The sequence below is a fragment of the Brettanomyces nanus genome, chromosome 3 (assembly GCF_011074865.1).
Source record: "Brettanomyces nanus chromosome 3, complete sequence".
In the NCBI taxonomy this organism is placed as follows: Eukaryota; Fungi; Ascomycota; class Pichiomycetes; order Pichiales; family Pichiaceae; genus Brettanomyces; species Brettanomyces nanus.
Genome location: NC_052376.1, coordinates 980,076 through 1,003,635, shown reverse-complemented (window position 1 = coordinate 1,003,635; position 23,560 = coordinate 980,076). Strand labels below are relative to the sequence as shown.

General features: G+C 42.4%; 10 protein-coding genes across 10 annotated transcripts; 4 read left to right on the top strand and 6 right to left on the bottom strand.

Annotated features, from left to right (window-relative positions):
- Position 1: 1 nt before the first annotated feature.
- Positions 2–2,564, bottom strand: FOA43_003148 (uncharacterized protein; the record flags this gene model as incomplete). The annotated part of the gene is made up of 3 exons (XM_038923424.1): positions 2–1,093; positions 1,351–2,468; positions 2,552–2,564. The coding sequence occupies 3 exons, from the start codon at positions 2,562–2,564 to the stop codon at positions 2–4; spliced, it is 2,223 nt and encodes a 740-aa protein (XP_038779352.1).
- Positions 2,565–2,660: 96 nt separating this feature from the next.
- On the top strand, positions 2,661–4,805 carry GUS1 (glutamate--tRNA ligase; the record flags this gene model as incomplete). Its single annotated transcript, XM_038923423.1, has 1 exon — positions 2,661–4,805. The coding sequence occupies one exon, from the start codon at positions 2,661–2,663 to the stop codon at positions 4,803–4,805; it is 2,145 nt and encodes a 714-aa protein (XP_038779351.1).
- Positions 4,806–4,856: 51 nt separating this feature from the next.
- On the bottom strand, positions 4,857–6,932 carry FOA43_003146 (uncharacterized protein; the record flags this gene model as incomplete). The annotated part of the gene is made up of 1 exon (XM_038923422.1): positions 4,857–6,932. The coding sequence occupies one exon, from the start codon at positions 6,930–6,932 to the stop codon at positions 4,857–4,859; it is 2,076 nt and encodes a 691-aa protein (XP_038779350.1).
- Positions 6,933–7,170: 238 nt separating this feature from the next.
- FOA43_003145 (uncharacterized protein) lies at positions 7,171–8,745 on the top strand (the record flags this gene model as incomplete). Its single annotated transcript, XM_038923421.1, has 1 exon — positions 7,171–8,745. The coding sequence occupies one exon, from the start codon at positions 7,171–7,173 to the stop codon at positions 8,743–8,745; it is 1,575 nt and encodes a 524-aa protein (XP_038779349.1).
- Positions 8,746–8,792: 47 nt separating this feature from the next.
- FOA43_003144 (uncharacterized protein) lies at positions 8,793–11,978 on the bottom strand (the record flags this gene model as incomplete). The annotated part of the gene is made up of 1 exon (XM_038923420.1): positions 8,793–11,978. One exon carries the CDS (start codon positions 11,976–11,978, stop codon positions 8,793–8,795), a length of 3,186 nt encoding a protein of 1,061 aa, XP_038779348.1.
- Positions 11,979–12,247: 269 nt separating this feature from the next.
- Positions 12,248–14,077, top strand: FOA43_003143 (uncharacterized protein; the record flags this gene model as incomplete). Its single annotated transcript, XM_038923419.1, has 1 exon — positions 12,248–14,077. The coding sequence occupies one exon, from the start codon at positions 12,248–12,250 to the stop codon at positions 14,075–14,077; it is 1,830 nt and encodes a 609-aa protein (XP_038779347.1).
- Positions 14,078–14,129: 52 nt separating this feature from the next.
- On the bottom strand, positions 14,130–15,533 carry FOA43_003142 (uncharacterized protein; the record flags this gene model as incomplete). Its single annotated transcript, XM_038923418.1, has 1 exon — positions 14,130–15,533. The coding sequence occupies one exon, from the start codon at positions 15,531–15,533 to the stop codon at positions 14,130–14,132; it is 1,404 nt and encodes a 467-aa protein (XP_038779346.1).
- Positions 15,534–16,461: 928 nt separating this feature from the next.
- FOA43_003141 (uncharacterized protein) lies at positions 16,462–18,141 on the bottom strand (the record flags this gene model as incomplete). The annotated part of the gene is made up of 1 exon (XM_038923417.1): positions 16,462–18,141. One exon carries the CDS (start codon positions 18,139–18,141, stop codon positions 16,462–16,464), a length of 1,680 nt encoding a protein of 559 aa, XP_038779345.1.
- A 652-nt stretch (positions 18,142–18,793) lies between these two features.
- FOA43_003140 (uncharacterized protein) lies at positions 18,794–20,896 on the bottom strand (the record flags this gene model as incomplete). Its single annotated transcript, XM_038923416.1, has 1 exon — positions 18,794–20,896. The coding sequence occupies one exon, from the start codon at positions 20,894–20,896 to the stop codon at positions 18,794–18,796; it is 2,103 nt and encodes a 700-aa protein (XP_038779344.1).
- A 372-nt stretch (positions 20,897–21,268) lies between these two features.
- On the top strand, positions 21,269–23,497 carry FOA43_003139 (uncharacterized protein; the record flags this gene model as incomplete). Its single annotated transcript, XM_038923415.1, has 1 exon — positions 21,269–23,497. The coding sequence occupies one exon, from the start codon at positions 21,269–21,271 to the stop codon at positions 23,495–23,497; it is 2,229 nt and encodes a 742-aa protein (XP_038779343.1).
- Positions 23,498–23,560: the final 63 nt, after the last annotated feature.

The following is a 23,560-nucleotide window of genomic DNA, read 5'->3' as shown; positions in this document are numbered from 1 at the left end:
CTCATTGATCGTTTTCTTGGTCACTTGGATCCTTAAATCCATGCTCTTTCATGATCTGCCCCAAATCCTCACCAACAGCATCCGTATATGGGCCAACTTCATTTCTCTTCACCACCTCCATCAGCCTCTTCATATTCTTCTTAGAATCCGCATACATCTCTTCAAACTGCGGCTTTAACTTCTCATAATAACAGTACTGTCTCTTGTTGTAAGTGATGGTATCTCTTTCAATATCCCTCGATATCGCACTGAGATAATCCTCATACCATTGAAACAACTCCATCCAGCTACGATCTTTCCGTGGGTAACCACCTCTCAACTGTTCCACAGTATCTTCCCATTCCATCTCGTCTTTATACACGTTGATCCATTTCTTTCTGTACTCTTCATAATCTAACAGATCCAACAAATATTGGTCATGCCTTTTGCGCTGCTTGTAAATGAAATTCCCCTTCTCTGTGAAGACCCTTGAATTCCAAGGTGTATATATCACAGTAATATCGTTGAACGTTCCATTAACGCACTTCAGTCCTGCCGTAGAAGGCCGATGTAACTTTGCAGACACTCTATAAAGTATCTTCTTTCGACGTTCATACAAAACTTTAGACTTCAATATCTCCTTCACATACTTTGCATCCAGTTTTGTCTTTCGGGGTAGAAGATTCTTCTCCTGTCTTCTTTCTATGTACAATTTGATCCAGCTGTTCAACTTCCGTTCCCTTATTTTGCTTAGAATCTCTTCTTCTGAAGGTATACTTTGCTTCTTATCATTCTGTATAAGTAATGATATGCCATGAAGTTCAACTTCATCTTCAACCTTTTTTGGATGAACAGCTCTTACTAGCTGCAAATACTTTGGATCTGTATCACTTGGCTTTTCTTCATACCACTGATAAAATATATTATTCCATTCCATTGCATCTCTTAGGAGCTCTTGACATACCAACGAATTATTCACCTGCTTCTGCTTTCGAAAAGACTTCCTCACTCTATCCAATAGATTGGCACGACCTTTATAGTCTACGAGCGGTAGTTCCAAATGAAGTGCATTCTTCAACAGCGCCCTATAAACCTTTAAAACAACATCTCTATGCTGCCTAAGTTCGCAGAAAGGAGACACCATACAGTCAACAGATCTATTGATAGATTAGATAGACAAAGAGATGGAGAGATAGATAGATCATCTTAATACAATTTTTATTTTTCATCACTATAAACTACTCTTACTCTCCCTTGAAACTCGTCCTTTTTCTTATTTAGTTACTTCATCTACTTACTAGCTAACCCTCTTCTCCATGCTTTAAAGTCTTCCGTTAACATCCCCCCTTCACCTAGTAATCGTTTACTTACCTCCTCCTCGTTTTCTCTAACATTAATATAATTCTTATTGGCAACAGGATCGTACTCGATACGATAAGTCTTGGCCTCGTCATTCTTGGGTATATTTTCAGCAATCCAATTGATCAATCCACTGAAAAACTTGAGGCAATGCATACATTTATTGATAGGCCGTTGCTGACTTCCCTGCTGTGACCTTTGAAAAGGTCCATCTCTCAATAAAAGAGGAATCTCTTCGGTATTAAATTGTTCAACAGATCTAAGGATCAGATTGTTATCTCTAAATCCATAAATCACCTTAGGAATTCCCACTAAAAAGCATTGGGTCCATGTCTTTAATAGCTTTTTTTCAAAGATGCTACACGCGTTGGGAGAGTCCACCACTCCGGTAGTTTTCAACTCCACATAATGCCTCAAAGGATCTGCTTTCTGACCTTCTTCAATGTCGTGATGGTCCGGTTTATAATCCCAAGCACAATCAACTTCAGCTCCTAACAACAGTTTGGCCCTACCAATAGTCGTTCGAACAACCGTCGAGTACTGCTCAATGTTACTCACCGTTTTTTTGCTTCGCTTCTCAATATGTTTACGAGAACATTGTGCCCATGGACTCTCCAATGTACTTATCGCTTCGAACTTGTATCCAGAAAAGATCTGACGCCGATGAAGCTCCGTCAGAGTCGATTCCTCGATTTTCCGCGATGCCATTATAGTCAGTGCATCGGCCTGAATGAACAATTGACCATCAAATATAACAACATTTAACACCACCTTGTCTCGGTTTTCGTAAGGTAGCATCATCAACTGTCTCATGAGTCCTCGCCACGTGATTATATTCACGGGAATTTTATTACCCACTGTTCTCTCGTAAGATTCAACTGCTTTCAACAACCCTGCCAATTCTCCCACATCATTATTTGGGTTCTTTTTGAAATTACCAAATCCCCCTTGTAAATCGATACCCCCAGGCGTATCGAGTTCACTGTTTGGTAGATAGTAGTATCTTAGTTCACTATCATCAATGTGTATCTCATTGTCGCCATCTCTCGAGAAACAAACGAGTTCCTTCGGCTGACGGACTGTTGCATCCTTTGATGTTGCTGCCAATGGATAAACTTTGGCAAACATCACTGTAAATCTTAGCACAAGGACAAACGATCATCCGTACGTTTGTTAGTCTCGTTCGAAATAAAATTTTCACTTAGCCGCTTACCAGCCGCCAACATGATCGAGGACCGTTGAAAAATTTAGAGGTATTTGGACGAACCAACAGTTCTTTCTTCTTTCTTCTCCTTCTTTTTTTATATTCTTCGGCCGTAAAAATGCCTTACACTCTCAAAATCGCAGCTAAAGCACCCGTTGTGGACTATGCTTTGCTCACAGCTAGTGCTTTCATCAATGAATCCGATGCTGATACCATCAAAGTTGAGTATATCAACGAGAAAACCATTGCTGATACGAAACTCTCTGCCCAGCTTTTGAAAGGTGATGAAGTTGTTGCATCTTCTTCAGATGAGATCTTGAATGCTGTTGCCTCTACTTTCCCTAATGTTCTTTTGGCAAAAGAGTCCTCCGCGGAATGGATCAAGTTCGCGTATGAGAAATTGACCGTCAAGAACTTCAAAGAGTTATCTAAGGACTTGGAGAAATTGGACGCCCACTTGAACTTCCGTTCTTTCATTATAGGCTACAAAATTACTACTGCCGATATTGCTGTCTGGGGATGCTTGCGTGCAAACCCAGTGATGGGATCTGTTATTAGAAACAGTGTCTACATTAACGTTTCAAGATGGTACCACTTTTTGGAGGCTGATAAGAGGTTCGGTGACATGGCCACTGTTTTGTCCAAGGCTATGAACGAACTGAAGAAGGAGGCCAAACAGAAACAGGGTGGTAAAAAAATCCACAAGGCCAACTTTGATATTGACTTACCGGGTGCTAAGGACGGAGAAGTCGTCACCAGATTCCCTCCTGAACCTTCGGGATACTTGCACATCGGTCATGCCAAAGCGGCCATTTTGAATGACACCATTGCCAAGGCATATCACGGCAAGTTAATCATCCGTTTCGATGATACCAATCCATCTAAGGAATCTCAGGAGTTCGAGGATGCTATCTTGGATGATTGCAAGACCTTGGGAATTGTTGGTGACAGAATTACGCATTCTTCCGATTACTTCGATGAGATGTACAACTACGCCATCACTATGATTAAGGAGGGTAAAGCTTACTGTGATGACACTCCATTGGAGAAGATGCGTGCTGAAAGAATGGATGGTCTTAAGTCTGCTCGTCGTGATCGTTCTGTTGAAGACAACTTGCATATTTTCACCGAGGAGATGAAGAACGGTACTGAAGAAGGTTTGAAGAACTGCTTGCGTGCTAAAATTGACTATACGAACAAGAACAAGGCTCTTCGTGATCCAACCATCTACAGATGCAACTTGAAGCCTCATCAGAGAACTGGCGATAAATGGAAAATCTATCCAATCTACGACTTCTGCGTTCCTATTGTTGATTCGTTGGAAGGAGTTACGCATGCTTTGAGAACCATTGAGTACAGCGACAGAAACTCCCAGTACGAGTGGATGTTGGAGGCCTTGCATTTGAGAAAGGTGTACGTCTGGGACTTTGCTCGTGTCAACTTCGTTCGTACTTTACTCTCCAAGAGAAAGTTGCAATGGTTTGTCGACAAGAAGTTGGTGCCTGGTTGGGACGATCCTCGTTTCCCCACCGTTAGAGGTATTATGAGAAGGGGTATGACTGTAGAGGGTCTTAGAAACTTCATTTTAGGCCAGGGACCTTCTAGAAATATCATCAACTTGGATTGGAACATCATCTGGGCTGCAAATAGAAAGGTCATTGACCCTATTGCCACTAGATTGATTGCCTTAGATAGTGAAAACATTGTTCCCGTTACTTTAAAGGACGGCCCCGAGTTACATACTGAGCAGAAGCCTAAACACAAGAAGAATCCTAAGCTTGGTAGCAAGGATATCTACTTTTCATCTAATCTCTTGCTTGAACAGGAGGATGCTGTCGCTCTTAAGGAAGGTGAAGAAATCACCTTCATGGACTGGGGTGACTGCATTATCGAAAAGATTGATAAGGATGACAAGGGTGTCGTTAAGGCCATATCTGCTCAGCTATTTTTGAATGGAGACTACAAGAAGACAGAGAAGAAACTCACATGGTTAGCTGCAGAGAAGACAGTTCCTGTTGTGTTGAAAGACTTTGACCATTTAATTACCAAGGATAAGTTGGAGGAGGGTGATAACTTTGAGGACTTTCTCACTCCTCAGACCGAGTTCACTGCTAAAGCTATTGCCGATACTAATGTCGAGAACTTGAAGGTTGGTGATATTATCCAATTTGAGAGAAAGGGCTTTTTCAGATTAGATTCCGATAAGGATGGTCAGAAGATCTTTTTCAGTGTTCCTGATGGAAGAAACAAGAGCAGAATTTAGGTCTACCAAGGGTAACTACATATTTCTTTTATGTATGAACGAAGTATCTCTTTATACTCGACGAATAAGTAAGTACCGAATAACAATTTCAAAAATGGACACCACTACACTGAGTCCAATAGCGACAATCAAGATTTTGGTTATCTTCACCATCTGGTTCTCGGCCAAGGAGTCTGAGACTATATCAAAGAAATCCAAAAATACTTTGCAACGATCGTTAAGAACCTCCACTCTCTGATCAATCTCTAAGTACTCTCTAATGGCAACATATAAAGGATGTAAACCAGGTTCTACAGACCAGAAATATTCGGGTGTATCCAACACGTTGGAACTAAGGTTCACTTCACTTCGAAGCTGCAGGAGTCTTCCAGTTTTCATCAGTAATTTCTTCGTGGTGTAATTCTGCAACCTTCCGGTTAACGCTAATAATTTGGGTAGTTTGGAGATTGAGTTCAAAATGATCGACATTTTGCTCTCAAACATGGATAGTTTTGTCGATTGTGCAATGGCATGGGAGATGGTGAGCTTAATAAGATGATCTCCCGATTTCAACGTAATCATATCGTTGTAAATTCTTGGTGTGGATACTTCTTTATTGTACTCGAAATGGAAATCTTCAATTTCAATGTCCTCCTCGTGAACAGGTTTGAGTATAAGCGACACTGGTTGATCATCTTCGAGATTCCGTTGTGATTCGTTATCATCATTATCATCATTATCATCCTCCTCCTCCTCCTCCTCCTCCTCTTCTTCTTCTTCTTCATCATCGTCAAACTCTCCAGGATCTATCTTGGCAAAGACCAAATCCGCTAAGATATTCTTCTCATGAATTTCCGAAAAGTTCCAAAAAACCACCACACCGTAGTTAAGAATAAACATTTCGGCATGCTTGGTTAAATCTGGAAGCCCCGATTGTCTATGCTTTCTTGAAGATCTTCTTGAATGAATATTCACACCACTGGAGGAGAGAGTACTATCATCTATGGCACTTTCATTGCACTTACTTTCAGGCTTGCTATTTTCAATTACTTTGATCTTGGCTTGGTCATTATCTGGCTTATTGACAACCTCTTCTTCAATAAGACTTTCCGTCGGACTAGTAGAAACAAAAAATTGGGGTTCAGAGGGATCAAAGTCAGTATTTGTCTCACTACCAGGCCCAGTACCCGGATTATTCACATTACTTTCTACATCTTCTCCTGAATAGAATTCGTAATGATGTTCTTTTAGTTCTGATTTGTTGATAAACTGCTCCATAAGCTCATTTCCTCGCTCGTTTTTTGCAGTATTGTTAGATTTTACTCTATATCCATTATCACCAGGCAATAAAGGTAGAGAATAAGGCACATATAACATGTCATCGTACAATCTAGGGGAAACTAAATGCTGCTTGGCCAGAAACTTAGAAGTGAGCTTCAAATTGACACCTTCAGCAATCATGTATGCAGTAACTCTAGGATAGTCGAGCTCTCTTTGCTCTTTAGTCATGCTTTCCGCTCGTGTTCGTTTATACCCAGTTAGGAATATGTTATCCGTAGTAGCTTCAGACTTACCCTCTATCATATTATCTCCTGTTTTCGAAAATGTGGCCTGATCGGGGATCAACACTAATCTTTCGATCGACTTTGAACTTCGACTGGGTAAAGCTCTCAGAAACTGGGGAATAGGATGTAGTCCACTCGGGCCCCTGGCATGTACAGTACCCGCTGACATATAACGAGGAGGGGCTTCACGTCTTATCGATGAAGGAATATCACTAATATTGGAAGTTAGGTTTGACACTGTTATATCGGAATACTTTGACTGTGATCTGCGTCCTTTCTCAACATATCTTGAAGGGTTGCCCATACGAACAGGGTATGAATGGTTATCTATATGCTGCGTTTTCTCAATTTGTCTCCTTCTGTTACCCGCAAATGGAGCCTTAACTTGACCTTTTCTTGAATCCGTAACAAGAATGGAAGGCGATCTCTTGGCACCTGCTGAAGCAGTAGATCCAGAAGGTCTCTTATGTACGGACGGTGCAAGATTATGAACGCCAGCAGCAACATTTCGAGAAGATGAGCCCAAGTCACCTGTCACCGATTCTCTATCCTGTGAAGGTAATTTGGGCGAATAGGGGCTCATTATATTTATATGGTAGAGAAGATACGAGAAGAGGATTACCAGAGAAGGTGCGGTTGAAGCGACGACCTTTCAAATAGAGAAGAAGGATCTCAGATCGCTTAGGTAAGCAAAAGTAAAAAAATATTTCAGTGCTGACACGCACTATTTGGACGGGTGTGTGGTTGGGTTCATCTACTTGTGCTACCCTCTATTGTCTACTGAGCAACTACCCTCTATTGTCTACTGAGCAACTACCAAAATGAGCGACAGCGATGACGAACTAATGGCTTTGGCCGGATTGGAATCTGATGAAAGATCTAATAAAGAAGATGATGAATATGAACCGCAAATCAGTACCTCGAGAAGGAGTAGTAAGAGACACATTGAAGAGGAAGAAGAGGACGATGTTGAAGCCGATGAAGGAGAGAAAGATCCTTATCCTTTAGATGGAAAATTCAAAGATGAAGAGGATCGAAGTAAATTATTGTCGATGGATGAAGTGAGTAGAGAGCAGATCTTGTATGATCGTATGCAAGAGAAGGAGACGCTTAGAGAGAGAAGGTACTTGGCGTTGAGGGCAAGACAAAGCAAGGCTGAGTCGAGTGCCATGGAGCACACGGGATCAAAAACTAAGAAATTAAAGACAAGTAAGCTTTCTGAGTTAAAGAGACAAAGAGAGAAGAAAAATAGAAGGAGGTCTAAAGGAAACGAAGACTACGATGAAGATGAAGAGAACTTGGACGATTTGGTTGAAGATGATGATGAGGACGACAGAGATTTGGATGAATTGGCAGGTTATGGTGATGAGGATGAAGCTTACTACTCTGATGAATATGAACCGAGCGCGGGTAAGACAAAGGGTAGTAAGAGTGGTAGCTCATGGGGTGGCTATGATGATAAGTATCAAAGAGAGGCTAAGCTTGATGACTTAAACAAGAAGGTTCGATTTTCTAGGACCGTTTTGGACAGATTCATGTACAGAGAGGAGTTTGACAACGTGGTTTCTGGCTCATATGTTCGTCTTAACATTGGGCTTTCCAGAGAGACGGGAAAACCTGAATACAGAATGGCAAAGGTTGAACAAGTTAAGCGCGATAGAAAGCCGTATCCACTTTATGGCAGAGCGTGCAATACATATCTTCTGGTTTCGCAAGGCGATTCGAAGAAAGTGATTGACATTGCGTGTATTTCTGACTTCCCATTCACAGCGGAGGAATTTGACAACTATAAGAAACGATTAGAAAATTCCGAGGTAGAGGTGCCTAGTTTGGGAGAAGTTGAAGAGAAATTTAACGAGTTGAGGGCCATGTCGACTAGGAAATTGACTGATGAAGATATCAATAAGATGGTGGCCAGGAAACAAGAGTTGGTTGGATCGATGGACTCTGCTTCAAGAGTGAGAAGACTTGCAGGCCTAAGAGAAGAACTACAAGCCGCTCTAGAGAGAGTGGAGTTGGATAACGTACAAGAACTAACGAAACAGATTGAAGAGCTTACCAAATTGAAGGAGAAGACGGGTGCTTCTACGAAGATGAGTGAGATCAATTTGAGAAATAAGAGGACAACTCAGGTGTTGATTAAAAGAGCTCAACGTAAAAAAGCCGAATTAGAGAAGATGCAATCCAAAGCAGTCAAAGAAGATCCTAATGATCCATTCAGCAAGCTGGCACTGGCCGAAGCTAAGAGACAGCAGGCAGAAGAAGACGAGGTGGACAGGAGAGAATTAGATCCGATTGAAACTATCAAAGCGACAGCCGTTGGCTGTAAATATAGACGAGAGGGCGTAGAGTCGGTGATCAAGGACATTCCATTTGAGATTGAGTTGGAGTTATAAGCTAAAACTTTCGGTTTGTATTATATTAATCTATACGTAAGATGATTCTAAGAGGAGACTAGCGACTCGGTAAGGAGCTTCTTGTCATTGCCGTGAAGGTAGTGTGTATATATTTCTTGGAATCTGGTCACCTTACCAACAAAGCAATCCTTAAAGAAATCAACTAAGTAGTTTTTGATGTCGCTGTTTGCCCTTCCCGACCTCTTCAAGTATCCCTCATCAATGTTTTCCCCTTCAACGTATTGCTGTAGTTCGCTAAAAGACGGAGCTTTGACATCATCAAGATCTTCCCAATCACTTTCCTCTTCTTCTTCTTCTTCTTCTTCGGTGGTGTCTTCTTTAGCAGAAGCCACTTCTTTTCGAACCAAAGTTTGCGCACCTGCAATGACATCGTTGTCTTCCTGTCTAATTGATTGAAGTTGAAACCTCAACTCCTTAACTAACAATCGAATCACCTTGGCATCAGCAGGAATCGATTGATACTTCAACTCGATGTTTTTGGTCATGGATCTGGTCAGTATAACATCATCCGGTATCTGATTAGGCAAAAGATCTCCTTTAACTTGAATGGTTGCTAAGATTGGATCATTCAACTTCAAAAGCTCTGAAAAAGCCCGAATATTATCGAGAATCTTATCGTAACCCCTCATTACTTCAAAAGCCTGGAACCATGTTGGAAGAATCTCTGCCAAGGCGGAAGAAAAGTCATGACCTCCCAAGTTGAAACTCTTAAGGAACTGCAAAGTTTGGCTTGGACTAGCTGTCATCAACTTATTGAAAATGAGAATCATGTTTTCGATAGTGGGCACCTCTTTGGAGCTAAGTAATCTGACTGTGACCCCACGAAGCATATCAGAAAAATACCTCTTGATCAAGTCACTGCCACTAAAGTTGTCTATTATCAACACGATCAAGCTGCCTAAGTTAACTATTGCTTGATCGGACACTCCCGGTTTTAGAAATTTGGCAACAATCCGTAAGAGCATCTCATTGCCCGTGTCACCGCTTTCAGCATCCCCATACCGGTCAATTTCACAAGAACTGCGACGAACAATCTCATTAAAGGCAGTAGATGCACTCTGTAAAAGGTGATCATCTTCACTCCTCAAAATGAACTTGCAAATTGGAGAAAACACATACTCAAAGAAATCATGTGGCAGCTTGAAGTCATCGTTGGGGCCCTTAACATATTCAGCAAGAATCTGCAAAGTAAGGTCCACTTCGGCAGAATACTCCCCGCTACAATGGGATATAATTGGGATCAAGAGAACTAAGACTTTGGAGCTGAGGGTCATGTAATTCTCCAGAGGTAGATTCTTTATAAGGTCGGAAATACACTCTAAAGTAGGTGTGTTCAAAGAGAAATTCGAACAATCCTTATATCCAATTGCAAGGATTAGTAGAAATGCATCATCACTCGAAGACAGAGCCTTATTATCTATGGATATCAATACGGTGAAAGCTTCAAGCGTCATGATATTGGTGTCTTCCTCTGAGTCATCTTTGAGTTGATTGATGATACCCATCATTTTGAACTGAATCTCGTTATCGAACTCTTTGGTTCTGATAAACTGATTGTAATATTGAAAAGATATCACCAGAGCGCTCTTTAGAAGCTGGTAATCATCGGAATTGCCGTCTATATTATCAAGATAAGATATTGTTCTCTTCAAAGATGGGACTGCTAGTGATCTAAGGTTGGCATTATTCTGGGAGTATTTCATGAGAAACTTCGGTAACAAAATAACAAAATTGGCAAGGAGAATTTCCGAAAAGTTGTCTGGACGATGGAATATATCGTCTATGCATGAGGTGATGAAATCGAAAAGATCCTTTAAAGAGAAAGAGGGTTGAGTAGCAATTTCTGTATCATTATCAAATGAGCATGTCAAAAGAACAGTCAACGATTCTAAGACTTGCGGCTCATTGGGGTGAGAAGTCAACTGTCTCACCAGTATATCAATGGCCAAAGCGTTGTCTTGGCCATTTAGTTCTGTGAAAAAGCCTATCAACGAGCTACGGACAGTGGCAGCAATGGACAGGTCAGTTTCATCCGTGACAAATTCATTGAAATCGCTTTGGTAATCTGCAGCTTTATCGGAAGTCAAAAAGTTGAGCTTCGTGAACAAATCAATCAATACAGAAAGCTTTTCAGACCTTTCCAAGGGCTGTAATTCAAGAAGGCTTTGTAAAAACTCAACTTGTGAACGAATGGTAGCCACAACAATGTCGACAGGTGTAGCACCTTCTTTTTCGGTGTGCCTGAACAGCTCCAAATCGCTGAACGCTGACTCCACTAGCGATTCGGTAGATACTTGGTTATTGCAACATAAAGAGTTGTATAATGGCTGCTCTTTAGAAAGATCGGCAGTAACAACATCAATCAAAGAGGACCCTTTACTTTTGAGGAATTTGGAGAAAGAGTTCACTAGTGCGTTGAGACATTCATACAATTTGCTCTTAAAATCCCAGAGCATGATATTACCGAGAAAACTAGTTGGAGAAGCTGTTATCTGCAGGGATAACCCCGATAACAGCTCTAGCATCTTTGGAATGACGGTATTAATAAAATTTCTCCTTTGAGAGTCCTCATAATAAGCGGAATCCTCAAGCATATCTATAATAGACTTAACCAACGGTAAAGTAGCTACTTTAACATCGATAGTATAAGCATCAGAAGTTAGCATTATTTCACAGGTTTTCATCATTTCAACAGCTAGGCCTCCTTGGAAGAACTGCTCATCAGTGATGAGATCATCAAACAACTGATGAAGAGCAGAGAGTGAACCTAATACGGCAGACGTATTATCCCGTTTATTGATGATAGAGTCATACAACTTGTTCAGCAAATCAGGCCACTCATCTGGGTAATCAACTACGGCAATTTGAACCATAGCATAGGCCGCGGCACTTCTTATTTTGGAACTATCATCGGCCAACAACGTGAATAAGGCATCTCTCACAGTCTGCTTCACATGTTGATTTGTAGTCTTAGGACCAACATATTTATCAAATGCCGCCGACCAGTACTTGGGAGTGTATCTTTTCAAATGAAGAATAGAAGCCAATCTCACAGTCGCATCGACGGAATGGTTTAATCCAACTTGGGCAAGATTGTATAGTGAAGAGTCAGGATCAGATTCAATCATATGTTTGAACTGGAGCTCTGACCTTGTCCGCAAGCCGTTATCCGGACTCATCAAATTGACGAGTAGTTCAAGAAGATCATCCATGGTATTGAGCCAAGAGGAGAAAGCTGTGGTGTCTCCAGTCACTGAAAGAGCGGAATACCAACTATATATATACAAGTGTGTGTACCTTTTCTCTGCCTTTAAGCGATCGACGCGCCTATCTCAAGAGGCGTCAAGAAGGTTTGTTCTTTTTCTCTCTCTCCGAACCTTTTCTTTTGTTCTCTTTGATTCTTTTTCTCTCTCTAATTCTTTTCTTTTCTCTCATCACTTTGTCACTCCTTCTTGACTCTTCTATTCAACGTCTAACCAATATGTCCGATCACAGTGACTCGTTTATATCGGAAGGTGATGACCTCGATTACTGTCCACTTTGCGTGGAAGAGATGGATGTTACAGACCGTTCGTTCAAGCCATGTCCTTGTGGCTATCAAATTTGTCAGTTTTGCTACAACAATATACGTACGAATCCTGAATTAAACGGTAGATGTCCGGCGTGCAGAAGACATTATGACGATAAGAATATCGAGTATACTCCTATAGATCCTGATGATCTGAAGCAGCAACAGTTGAAGCTTGAAAGACGGAAAAGAGAAAAGAGACAGCAAGAAAAGGAAAGAAAGGACGCAGAAATGGCAAAACGTCACCATTTGGCCGGCGTTCGGGTTATCCAGAAGAATTTGGTTTATGTTGTTGGGCTCAGTCCTCCCTGTCCTCCTGAAGAATTACCTTCTCTACTTCGATCCGACAAGTACTTTGGTCAGTACGGACGTATCTTGAAGATAGTCATCAACAAGAGAACTCCAGGTCCGGGGAGCCATCATCAGGGTCCACCTTTGAATTCTGGTGCAGGTTTCTTTACAGGTGCCGGTGCGGGTTCGAGTTACGGTGTCTATGTGACCTTTGCAAGGAAAGAGGACGCCTCTCGATGCATTAAATCTATCGATGGCTCTATTAGCGATGGACGGATACTTAAAGCTGCTTACGGTACCACCAAATACTGCTCATCGTACTTGCGTGGGGTTCCTTGTCCAAATCCAAACTGTATGTTTTTGCATGAACCTGGTGAGGAGGCCGACACATTCTCTAGACAGGATCTGTCTACGAGATCCGTCAATAATAGAATGCTGGAAGAGCAGGAACAACAGGAACGTGTTGCACTGCATGGTCTGGTTCCACCCTTACCTGAATCTGGTAACAGCTCTCCCCATATCAGTCATATTCCGTTGACTACTCATCACGTTCACGAACCCGCTCTTCCTTCTACTGCCTCTTGGGGTAAAGGAACTAACGGTAATGGCAGTTCTTCAACTCATCACCAGCAATCTTTACCATCGGAGACTTTTTCTTCTTTCCCGACTTTGGGAGATGCTTTACAAAAGGCGCAGAAGCAACAAGAGGCCCAGATCCTGTTACAACAACAGCAGGGTAAGAAGAAGGACAAGCGTGAAAAGGAATCGAATCATACGATTGTTTTGAATGACACTTTATTGAGCTACAAGATGATTGGAGAGTCTTTGAAGCAGCTGAACAACCAGGATGAATTCTCTTACACCATCAAGCCTTCCTTCAGAAAAGACTCTAGTGATTCGTTCCTGCTATTCCATACTCTTGATATGGATAGCCTTGAAAATAATGATATGGGATCTTTGGAAGATGAGACTGAGAGACGTCATATGCAGCAGCTTGTGAATTCACTTCTCTTCACTCCATACTCTAAGAGTTACGCTTACAAGCCCGCTGTTCAGGCAGCATCCGCCACATCTACTGCATCTCCTCAAGAGAATCAGCTTCAACTTCAACAGCAGCAGCAGCAACAGCAACAGCAACAGCAGCAAATTCAACAGTTGCAATTGCAGCAGCAGCAGCAGCAGCTATTCTTGCAACAACAACAGCAACAGCAGCAACGGCAGCAGCAGCAGCAGCAAAGATCCGGCACTCCAGTTCAGCAGCAGTCTTCGCAGCAGTTTTTACAGCAGCAGTTTCTTCAACAGCAATTCTTACAGCAACAACGTCAGCAACTCCAAGGAACTAGTACACCTCCTCCACCGGGTCTTGTCAACGGTTCTTCTACAGAAATGAATAGCAAGACTCATAGTACGGAGTTGTTGAATCAGTTGATGGGAAAGAAAGTGACAGCATAAGTCTCTCGCTTTTTTTATATGTAACAGTATGTATTATCGGTAGTCATTATAGTTAGTATCTATTTCTATTCCGCACCTTCAGGGTGGGACTAGCGTCCACATAGCTAGTGTTATTACCTGTATATTCACTATCGTAGAAACTGTAGCTGACATTGGGGTTAAATCTAACGCTAGTTTCGCTGCTCTTTTTGGGAGAAGGTGTAAGAAGTCCTCCACTGAGTCTGCCAGTGGCAGTTTGGGAGCCTGCTTGAACAGGTTCTGGGCCTTGCATGGGAGTGAAAAACACTGTATTGTCGATCAATCTTCGTGGCGATCCAGAAAAATCAGACCGTACAGGACTCTGCTGAGTGGACTGATCATGAGTTATATTGTAGTAGGTGGTGTTATTGGTAGTAGTATTGCTGCTGGTGGATCTGAACTTATTGAACAAGACGTTTGGAAGTACCACCGAACAAAGAAGTAGTACTGCCATGCTTATGAGAGTTCTAAAGCTGAGGTTGTGAAAGAAAGCGTTCATACATTCAGCCATGACCTCGAAATATGCCACAGAAGTGATGACTGATTCAGGATCCTGGCCCATGCAATTTTCCCATTCGTTACAAGAGCTTTCGAGCGCAGGAACACGCATTTCTGGTGCACAGTTGTTTCGTAAGTACTCTCTTCTGCATCCGTTGATCTGGTGAATGAGATCGTTGACATAGGTTTGGACTTTGTGATCCACGTCACGCTTGACTGATAGGAAGCACATGAGAATCACTAGGATAAAGCACGTAAATATGAGTGCATTAAGAAGGATCTGAATGATAAGCGTAAGATTGGTGATGCACTGAGGGTCTGTGAGAAGTTTCTGAGTAAGCGAGAGAGAGCTGGAGACAGGCGAGGGTGAAGGTGAAGAACTTGAAGGTTCTGTTCGATTTTGAGGCGTTTCCTTGTTTGCGCGGTCCAAATATTCTTGAGGTTCATGAAGAGAACGATTGATGACACCTTGACTAGTCTCTGGAGTCAGTATTCTCTTTCTTTTCCTTTTTCTACCAGGAGTTGAATTTGACACCTTTCGCTTATCAAAAATATTATAGGCACCTTTAACAGGGTTTAAAGTTCCCGAACTAGTTTGAGAAAGCTGTAAACCGGGTTGAGAGTTGAAAAAGGACAGACTAACTCCAGAATTGGAGTGCTTTGGACTGGAAAAGGCCTGGGGGAACACAATCTTCCTCTTCGGAACACCGGAACCTGGGCCAAGGAAGTTTATCTGCTCGGGAAGAAAAGTCTCGCCGTTTTGCGCTCTACGGAGAGTTTCTGTTAGTTCTGTTGGATTGTGCGTTTGAACATCCTTGAGGCTTTTGATCGGGGTTAATGTGATGTCGGAGAGACCAGAGTTGGCCAAGAGATTGGTAGAATCCACAGTAGACGCTACTGAAAACGATTCGTTTGTATTCTGTAGCACTTTGCCCGTCATAATTAAGTTATAGGCAATCACGGGGAAGTAGATGTGTCAGACTAGATGATCACAAAAGATCTCATCCCTTCGAAAGGTAATAGATCAACAAAAAGTAAAATATGTTGCGTCGGTCGTCGCGTCTACGAGGGTGAGGATTAGGATTGGGTATTAGGATTGAGACTAGAATTAGGATTAGGATTGGAATTAGGATTAGGATTATGATAAGGATTAAAACTAGGATGAGGATTAGGATTAGACCTCCTTAGACCTCCTCAGTTAATTGTCAGCCCAAAAGAATGGATAAGCCCAGCATGTTGTATCATCCTTCACTGGCATCGCACCACCACGAAAAATTCAGCCGCTCGCCGTTCGCTTACCGCACTCGGCTTTGATTTTTTTTGGCTGCACTATTTATATGTCTTCTTATCTCGTTATCGACCCACTGAGCGCTGTTTTATCCGCCTTTTCGTTTCCTTGCTTCTTTGTTTTGTGGAATATTTCTTAATGGTCAAATATCATTTCCCATTCAGTCTTGCCGATCCCGAAAAAAAGTACACCTCGGTGTCTGTGGCAGGTAGTTTCAATGGCTGGAGTCCTGAGGTTGATCTATTAAGCTACAACGTCTCTAAAAAGAGTTGGAATCGTGAGATCACCACTTCCAATTCTCACTTTACATATAAGTATGTGACCAATGGTACCGACTGGGTTTTAGATTTCGACGCGCCTATTGAGACTGATGATCAGGGTAATAAGAATAATTGTGGGGAAGGAAAGGAGGTGAAGTCAAAGGCCGTCTCCAGTCACTCTTTTCAATCTTCTCAGCCAACCGCTTCTGTTCTTCACAGGCTCTTCGAATCACTTAAATGGTTCATCGACTACTACATTCTAGCATTTTTTCGTCACTAAATCTTGATAAAATTGAATAATATTACTCTTGCTGTACGTACTACTTTCCATACCGTTTCAACTCCGCATATCTAAAAACTGGATAGATTAATCCGGTGAATCCTATGCACAAGAATGTTCCAATATCAGCTGCATCTTCTCCGATAAGTTTGGCTAATGGACCTATGTAGTATGCCTGGTACATTCCCATCACGGCACCAGCAACTCCACAACAGAATGAGATAAACGCTGCAATACCATGAGTGTGGTATTTTTTATCGTTCCACACCTCAAAGTTGTAGTATGGGATACTCTTCGTTGTAGAATAAGGAGGAGGATACTCCGCAGCAGGGTCTTCGTGGTCGTGGTCGTGGTCATGGCCATGGTCATGGTCACGTGGAACTTTGATCGTTGTTTCCTCGAGTTTTTCACCCTTCGTAGCCATTCCAGTCGTTGTCGTGCTAGTGTCAACAGGCGACTTGTCATCGCCATACAACTCGTATCTGTACAACCTGACGAGTCTCGTAGACCGGAAGATCACGTTCTCCTCCAAAAGGAGCGTAGCGTAAATACTTATCCAGTAGCCTAGCATAGGTAAGAAGTTGGAGAGAATGACACTGAACGAGTTTCTTCCAACCAAAGAACAGACTAATGTAATGACAAAAATTATCACCACTATGAACCATCTGGGGAAGTATTTGAAGAAAAAGTCGTCTATCAACTGAACACTAAGAGCAGAAGAGTAGTTATTAATGGTGTTATTGGTTATTAAAGAGAGCCAGAAAACCACCAATAAGAACTTACCGAAGCCATTCCATCTACTAAACATCACGTTGAGCAAACCACCTAAGGAGCTTTGTTCGTAAGCCTCGTTCCAAGGCTGATAACCAACAGCTGAATTTCCTATGAGCATACCAATAACAGCGCCAAACAAAGTTGGAATTGCGATACCCAAAAACGTGGAGATGAACACACGCCTCTGAGTCACTGTCTCTGGAAGAACCACATAATAATCAGCAGCACATCCTCCCCAAGTAGCAGTGACAGAGTAAGCCAAGTTAAAGAATGAGATTCGGGCACCAATTTTGGTGACAGCATTTGTTCCTGGAAGACTTTGAAGGTTGTGGTACTGAGTGACATAAGGTCCTGCAATAATATACATAAGCATAACCACGATAATAACAAGCAACCCAACCAAAGACTCGAACTTCAGTAAATAGTGTATGCCAAAAATTGCCACCACAAGGCTGACTAGGCATACAATAGTAACCCCCAAGCTTAAGCTGAGTCCACCTCCATTTATCTCTGAAAGGATCTCACCGCCTAGAACTGAATTTGTTACCGACCAACCAAGAAAACCAATAATGGTAATAAGGGAAACAAATCTCACCATATAAGGTCCAAAAAGGTATCGAGCAGAGCACATCTGACGTAATCCTGAACGAGGACCCATAGTGGCACAATAGGCTGCAACTAAGCATCCAAAAATAGTACCAAAGATACCACATAGTAAAGTATCTTTGTAACCCAAACCAAATAGTAAAGGTCCCAAAAAGTATGAGGACATTGACGTAAGGCCACCACAGCCAGATATCCAAAGTCCATAGATCGATATGAAGGCCCTTGTCAAATTGGTATTGGCTCTTTCCTCTGGTAAGTACCTATGAATACCTCTGCTCTCACCTCCATGAGAATCCAACCATTTGGACACGGAATTCATCGCCCTTAAAATCGGAGACATTTAAATAGTTAATAAGAATAATAAGATTGTTATAGAACAGCCAAGTGATCATTTCGACGCCGAAAACAGGATAAAAGAAAGCAGTATATCCTTATCTACTTATAGTCGACCCAACGTTATCAGATTATCCAGGTTTTTTTTTTCTTTTCACTCTACATATCATATTTGAAAATACAAAAATCTGTCCAATCTGATATTTACCTTACTCGTTACCAGATTTGGAAAATACAGCAAGAACCTTACCAATGATATCTATTTCTTCTTCAGTTGTTATCTTTTGAAATTGGATTTTCCCATCAGTTTCGACAAGTGCCCAGCCCACGATTGTGGTCTAGAATAACCTTAACTAATTAACTGCAGACGCCTAAAGAAATGCTAAAAGGTATATAATAATACTCAAATTGAATTGAAAAGATCGGGATTTAGATCAAGATAACAAATCAGGTGAAGTAAAAATACAAGGAGTAAACGAAATGTCAAAGATATTTAATGAAAATAGACGTAAAATGAATATGTGAAAGTGGAATGCATATAAACGGCATGAGCAAGATGAAAAAGCAAGAAGAAAGCAGAAAATGAAAAGATGGAAGAAGTGCAAGATGAAGTGAAGAGAAACATAAAAAGCTGAGTTTTAAGGAATAGGTCCATAGGATTAATGATGACCTCCCATCATGATTCCCAAAGGTCCATATTTACCAGCACCATCATTAACAAACCCATTATCGCTGCTATCGTCGTCGAGGTCTTTTCGAGGGCTCTGAAGTTCACTTGAAGTGGAACTAGATGGAGTCATGAGACCGAATTGGGATTGCTGGTGTAGCGGGCGCAAAGGAGGAGGTTTATCAGAAGCGTAGAGTGGGTATCTTAAGATATCCAGAGTAGAAGAAGACTGTTGGGATGGCGTAGAGCTAGCGGGTTTGGAAACTGATCCCGACCCGTAGCCAGAGCCAGAGCCAGAGCCAGAGCCTGAACCAGAACCAGAACCAGAACCAGAACCACTACTATTAGAATGGGAAGAATTTGTAGAGGAATGATGTTCTCCCAGTTGGAATTGACGTGGAATATTGCCGCAACGGTCTTTACCAAAATTGATCTTGCATTTTTCATAATCTGGGTTGTTATGAATCCCGTCGATTGCCTTTAAGGCGTTCGAGATGTTTGTAAAATTGACGAAGCAGCAATGACGTTCTTCAAAGAAATTGATTTGTTCGATCTCTCCGAATTCTTTGAAGTCTTCAAATAGCTTTTCTCTGGTAAAGGAAATCTCTGGAATCTTATCAAGACCACCAATATAGATATTTCTGGATGCACCATTACCAACAGCAAGACTAAGAGAATTTGGAAGCGGACCTGAATGCTTTCCCCAACCAACCTTGATCTTCCTGTTATGGATAATAAGTCCATGCAGCGACGACATAGCGTAAAACTGGGCGGCAGAGATAGGATCCACGAAGGTTACAAAGCAAACATGGCGCTCTGGAATGGGACGAACATTTTGAAGGATTCCTCCACGAACTACATTGCAGATCTCTTCTATAGTGGTGTCGGGGTGAAGGTTCCCAAGATAGATAGTTCTATTACCCATATTGGAAACGCCTCCCGCAGCGGTGGCGATCATGGATGCCGCATTCGATTGTTGGACCAACGCATTGGCAATCATTTCACGATCCACCTGACGCAAAAAGTTGTCAGAGTTCGGATTCAAGCCCAAATACTGCGCAGCATTATGCTGTTGAGTCTTAGTAATAAAAGCGCATCTATCCTTTCCGTAGAACACTTTACGATCTCTATACTTGGGAACCAGAGGGAGGCTCTGAACACAGCGAATGGCAGCAATTATGGAGGTAAAGTGAACGAAAGCGATACGTTTTTCAGAAAGAACTTTAACGGTTTCAATCTCACCGTACTCAGCAAGATCAGAGGCTAGTTCTGATTCAGTAGTATCCTCGGGTAAATTACCCAGATAAACGTTTCTCGTAGCATGATATCTTGTGACACAGGAAGCCACAATGGTTTGAACTGGAGTGGATTTACCCCATCCGACCTTGATTTCATGGTTTCCAATGGTAAGTCGTTTTAAAATGGCATCTGAGTGAAAAAGCATTGCTGAATTCTCATCCAAAAAGGACACAAAAGCGCAGTTCTTCGAAGGAATGATCTTTACCGACTCGACAATGCCGGAGCGAACATGATTCAAGAGTTCGTAAGCAGAAATAAAATTAGGGACGTTTCCCAAGTAGACAGTTCTGGATGGAGCGGTACCAATATCGGGTAAAAGTTGAGGGGTGGCTGTAACCGTGGAGGCAGCAGGAATATCTGGATTAGCAGACTCAATAAGATTTGCAAGATGGCCTTTAGGGAAGCCTGTATTGACAAGAGATCCCTGAGTTTGAGGAGTCACTTGAGACTGAAAAAGTCGAGATTCAGAGGCATTTAGTTGCTGAGCGGCAATAAGCGGAGCAGTAGAGGGAGGGAATTGATAGTTGAGCTGAGATGATCCGGGCTGCAGTTGATTCTGAAAGATCTTGAAGTAAGACGAAGTCGAAGAAGGAACAAACTGTGGCGCATTAAAGGGATATGATTGAGAAGAGGAAGAAGAAGAAGATGGAGTTGAAGAAGGAGTAGTGACAAAGTCATTGTTGAAAGTACCTGAAAAGTTCATGGCAGGAACTTGTTGAGGAGAGCTCGTAAAGGGCGAAGTATTTGAAGAAGAATCTTTCCCGACATCCTGCTGTAAGTTCAACAGTTGGTTCATGGAGAAAGAATGATAAGTGGCAACCCTAGAAAGTCAGTCTGCAACGGGCATAAGAAAAAAACAAGGGGAATAAAGGGGAGAGAGGGGGAAAGAACAAAATTTAAAACCAATGAACGAGATGATGATGTAATAAGCGATCAATCGAATGTGCAGGGGGCTAAAAAAAGACCGAAGCTGAGCGCCGTGAGAGAGCGGCGGTTGAAAATTTTAGCTTTCGGGTCGTTGGGTCAGTGGGGTCGAATTCGGACGCCCATTCTACCGTCTCGTCTTTGAGTCGATTTGGTTTTTCCGACATAACTCGTTCTTTTTCCTTTTCACCAAACACGATTAGTGGTTTTGTCAAAGGATCTTCGTTCCTCCGTCTCTCAAGCAATGAACATCGTCAATGGGTCCAATAGTACCAATGGTATCAATGGTACTAATGGTACTAATGGTACTAATGGTACTAATGGTACTAATGGTACTAATGGTACTAACGGTTCCAATGGTAATGATGGTCGTGGTGCTCCTACCGGTTCTAGCGCGCCTAATGCTATTGAGCATACAACCTCAAGAAGAAACAACACGCAAGCTTATCTAATCAATCTTTTAAATCGAATCCAACCTGGTCCTGGCATGACTCGGCAGCAGAAGCTTCAGCAAATGATTCGCACTGGCGAGTTAAAGCGTGAAGATATAGTATTACTTCAGAGGCATCAGCAGTATCTCAAGCAGCAGCAGCAACAACAACGACAGAAGCAACAGCAGATACAACAGGTACAACAGGCTGCCAGGAGGAATGTAGCCCCTGGTGGGAAGAATCTTTCGCCAAGTCTTATTCCTGAAAAGTCGACCTCTTCTGGGTTTCAGCAGCAACAACAGCAGCAACAACAACAGCAACAGCAACAGCAACAACAACAGCAACAACAGCAACAACAGCAACAGCAACAACAGCAACAACAGCAACAGCAACAACAGCAACAGCAACAGCAACGGCAACAACAGCAGCAGCAACATCCACAGAGAACGTTCCTGGGTCTTACACAAGAACAGCTGGCTAAACTTACACCGCAGCAGCGTAAAACTCTCATGCTGCAGCAGCTCAGAAGACGGGCTAGAACCCAAAGGTTCTACGAAAGTAATGCAGAGATTCTCAAAAAATACGAGAAGTATCCCGCATCTCTGGAACTACATATACATGAGAATCACTACAGATTTGGTAACAAAGATACTGTGATTCCTAAGAATTCTCCTACAATCAAGGAGTTCTTGAAGTACGTTGCTCGCGGCGATATTCCTGAGGCACTTATGGAAGTGATTCGTGATGGGGGTATACAGATGTATGATGGAAGCTTAATTCTGAAGGTCTTTGATCATCGAAATATAGAGGAATCTACTTTAGAGGGAAGCCGATCTGGAAAAGCAAGTGCAGCTAATAATACAGGTACAGAAAACGATGGCCTGGTCATCACAGGCTCTACTGATGCTAAGCTCAACGCTAACACTAATACCAGTTCTTCGAATGTTGCCAATTCCCCCACGGCTCTTAAGCCTAAAGAGTATCGTACCATTCTACGAATGACACAGCTCGCACTATATGATGACCTCGCCATGCAGACTGACTCCCAACAGTTTCACGATACTTTCGCGCTGACGTTTGAAAGTGAGGTGCTCACGGCCGCCGATAGAAGTATCAACTTACAACCTATTTTGAACCCATATCTCTATGATAGGACACTGCGACCAGATTACGAGCTGATGGCTCCTCAGTACAATACAGACACCGATGCCGTTATCTTCTGTCATAGAGATGATGCCAGGGAGATCGATGACAATGGTAAGCGCCTTTTAGAGCCAATCACATGCTACAATTTCAAATACAAGCCTCTTCATGAGGATTTGTCAAGATCCAATTCTAAATATGAGCAGTTGATGACTATATTGAGCCAAACGTACCGCCACAGCAACAGGATTTCCGAGCCAAGCAAGGAACTTGGAGATGAACCAGCAGATTTCGAAAGACTTCGGTTTATTGAGATGTGGCGTAGGAAGCTGGCCGTATTGAAGCAGCAGGCTATGAACAATTCGCTGAAGCAACAACTTGGAGCGGGAGGGGCTTCAACTGCTTCGATATCTCCAACGGGAGCGGGTATGATAAGGGGAAATAATTCTATGCCTGGTACTGCGTCTGCTGCTACAGGATTTGGTGGATTCATGACACAGCAAGAGCGTGCTATGTTGAACCAGCGGCAGTTCATGAGCCAGAGGCATAAGGAGCAGATGGCTGCTGCCAGTGTCTCCGGTAGTGTATCAAATTCAAGTGCCAATTCGAAATCTGGTTCCCCTGGTATGGAAACTGGTAAAAAGGGTGGAAGAAAGAGAGCAGAAAGGAAGAGAAAGCCTAGAAAACCTACAAAGAAGCAGTTAGCTGCCCAGGCGGCAGTGACAGCGGCTACGGCAGCAGCAGCAGGAGCAGCAGGAGCAGCGTCAACCACGACAGATCATTCGGCCGTTGCTGGAAAGGCCCCTCCAGCGGCATCTTATGAGCCTCCTGCGAAAAAGAGAAAGACCTACAAAAGAAGAAAGAAAGATACCGCAGCCGCAGTCAAAGCTGAAAACTGAACATAACATCCTTGTAACAGTAATAATATATTAATTATCCAAGTATAGAAAAGGTCAACGACG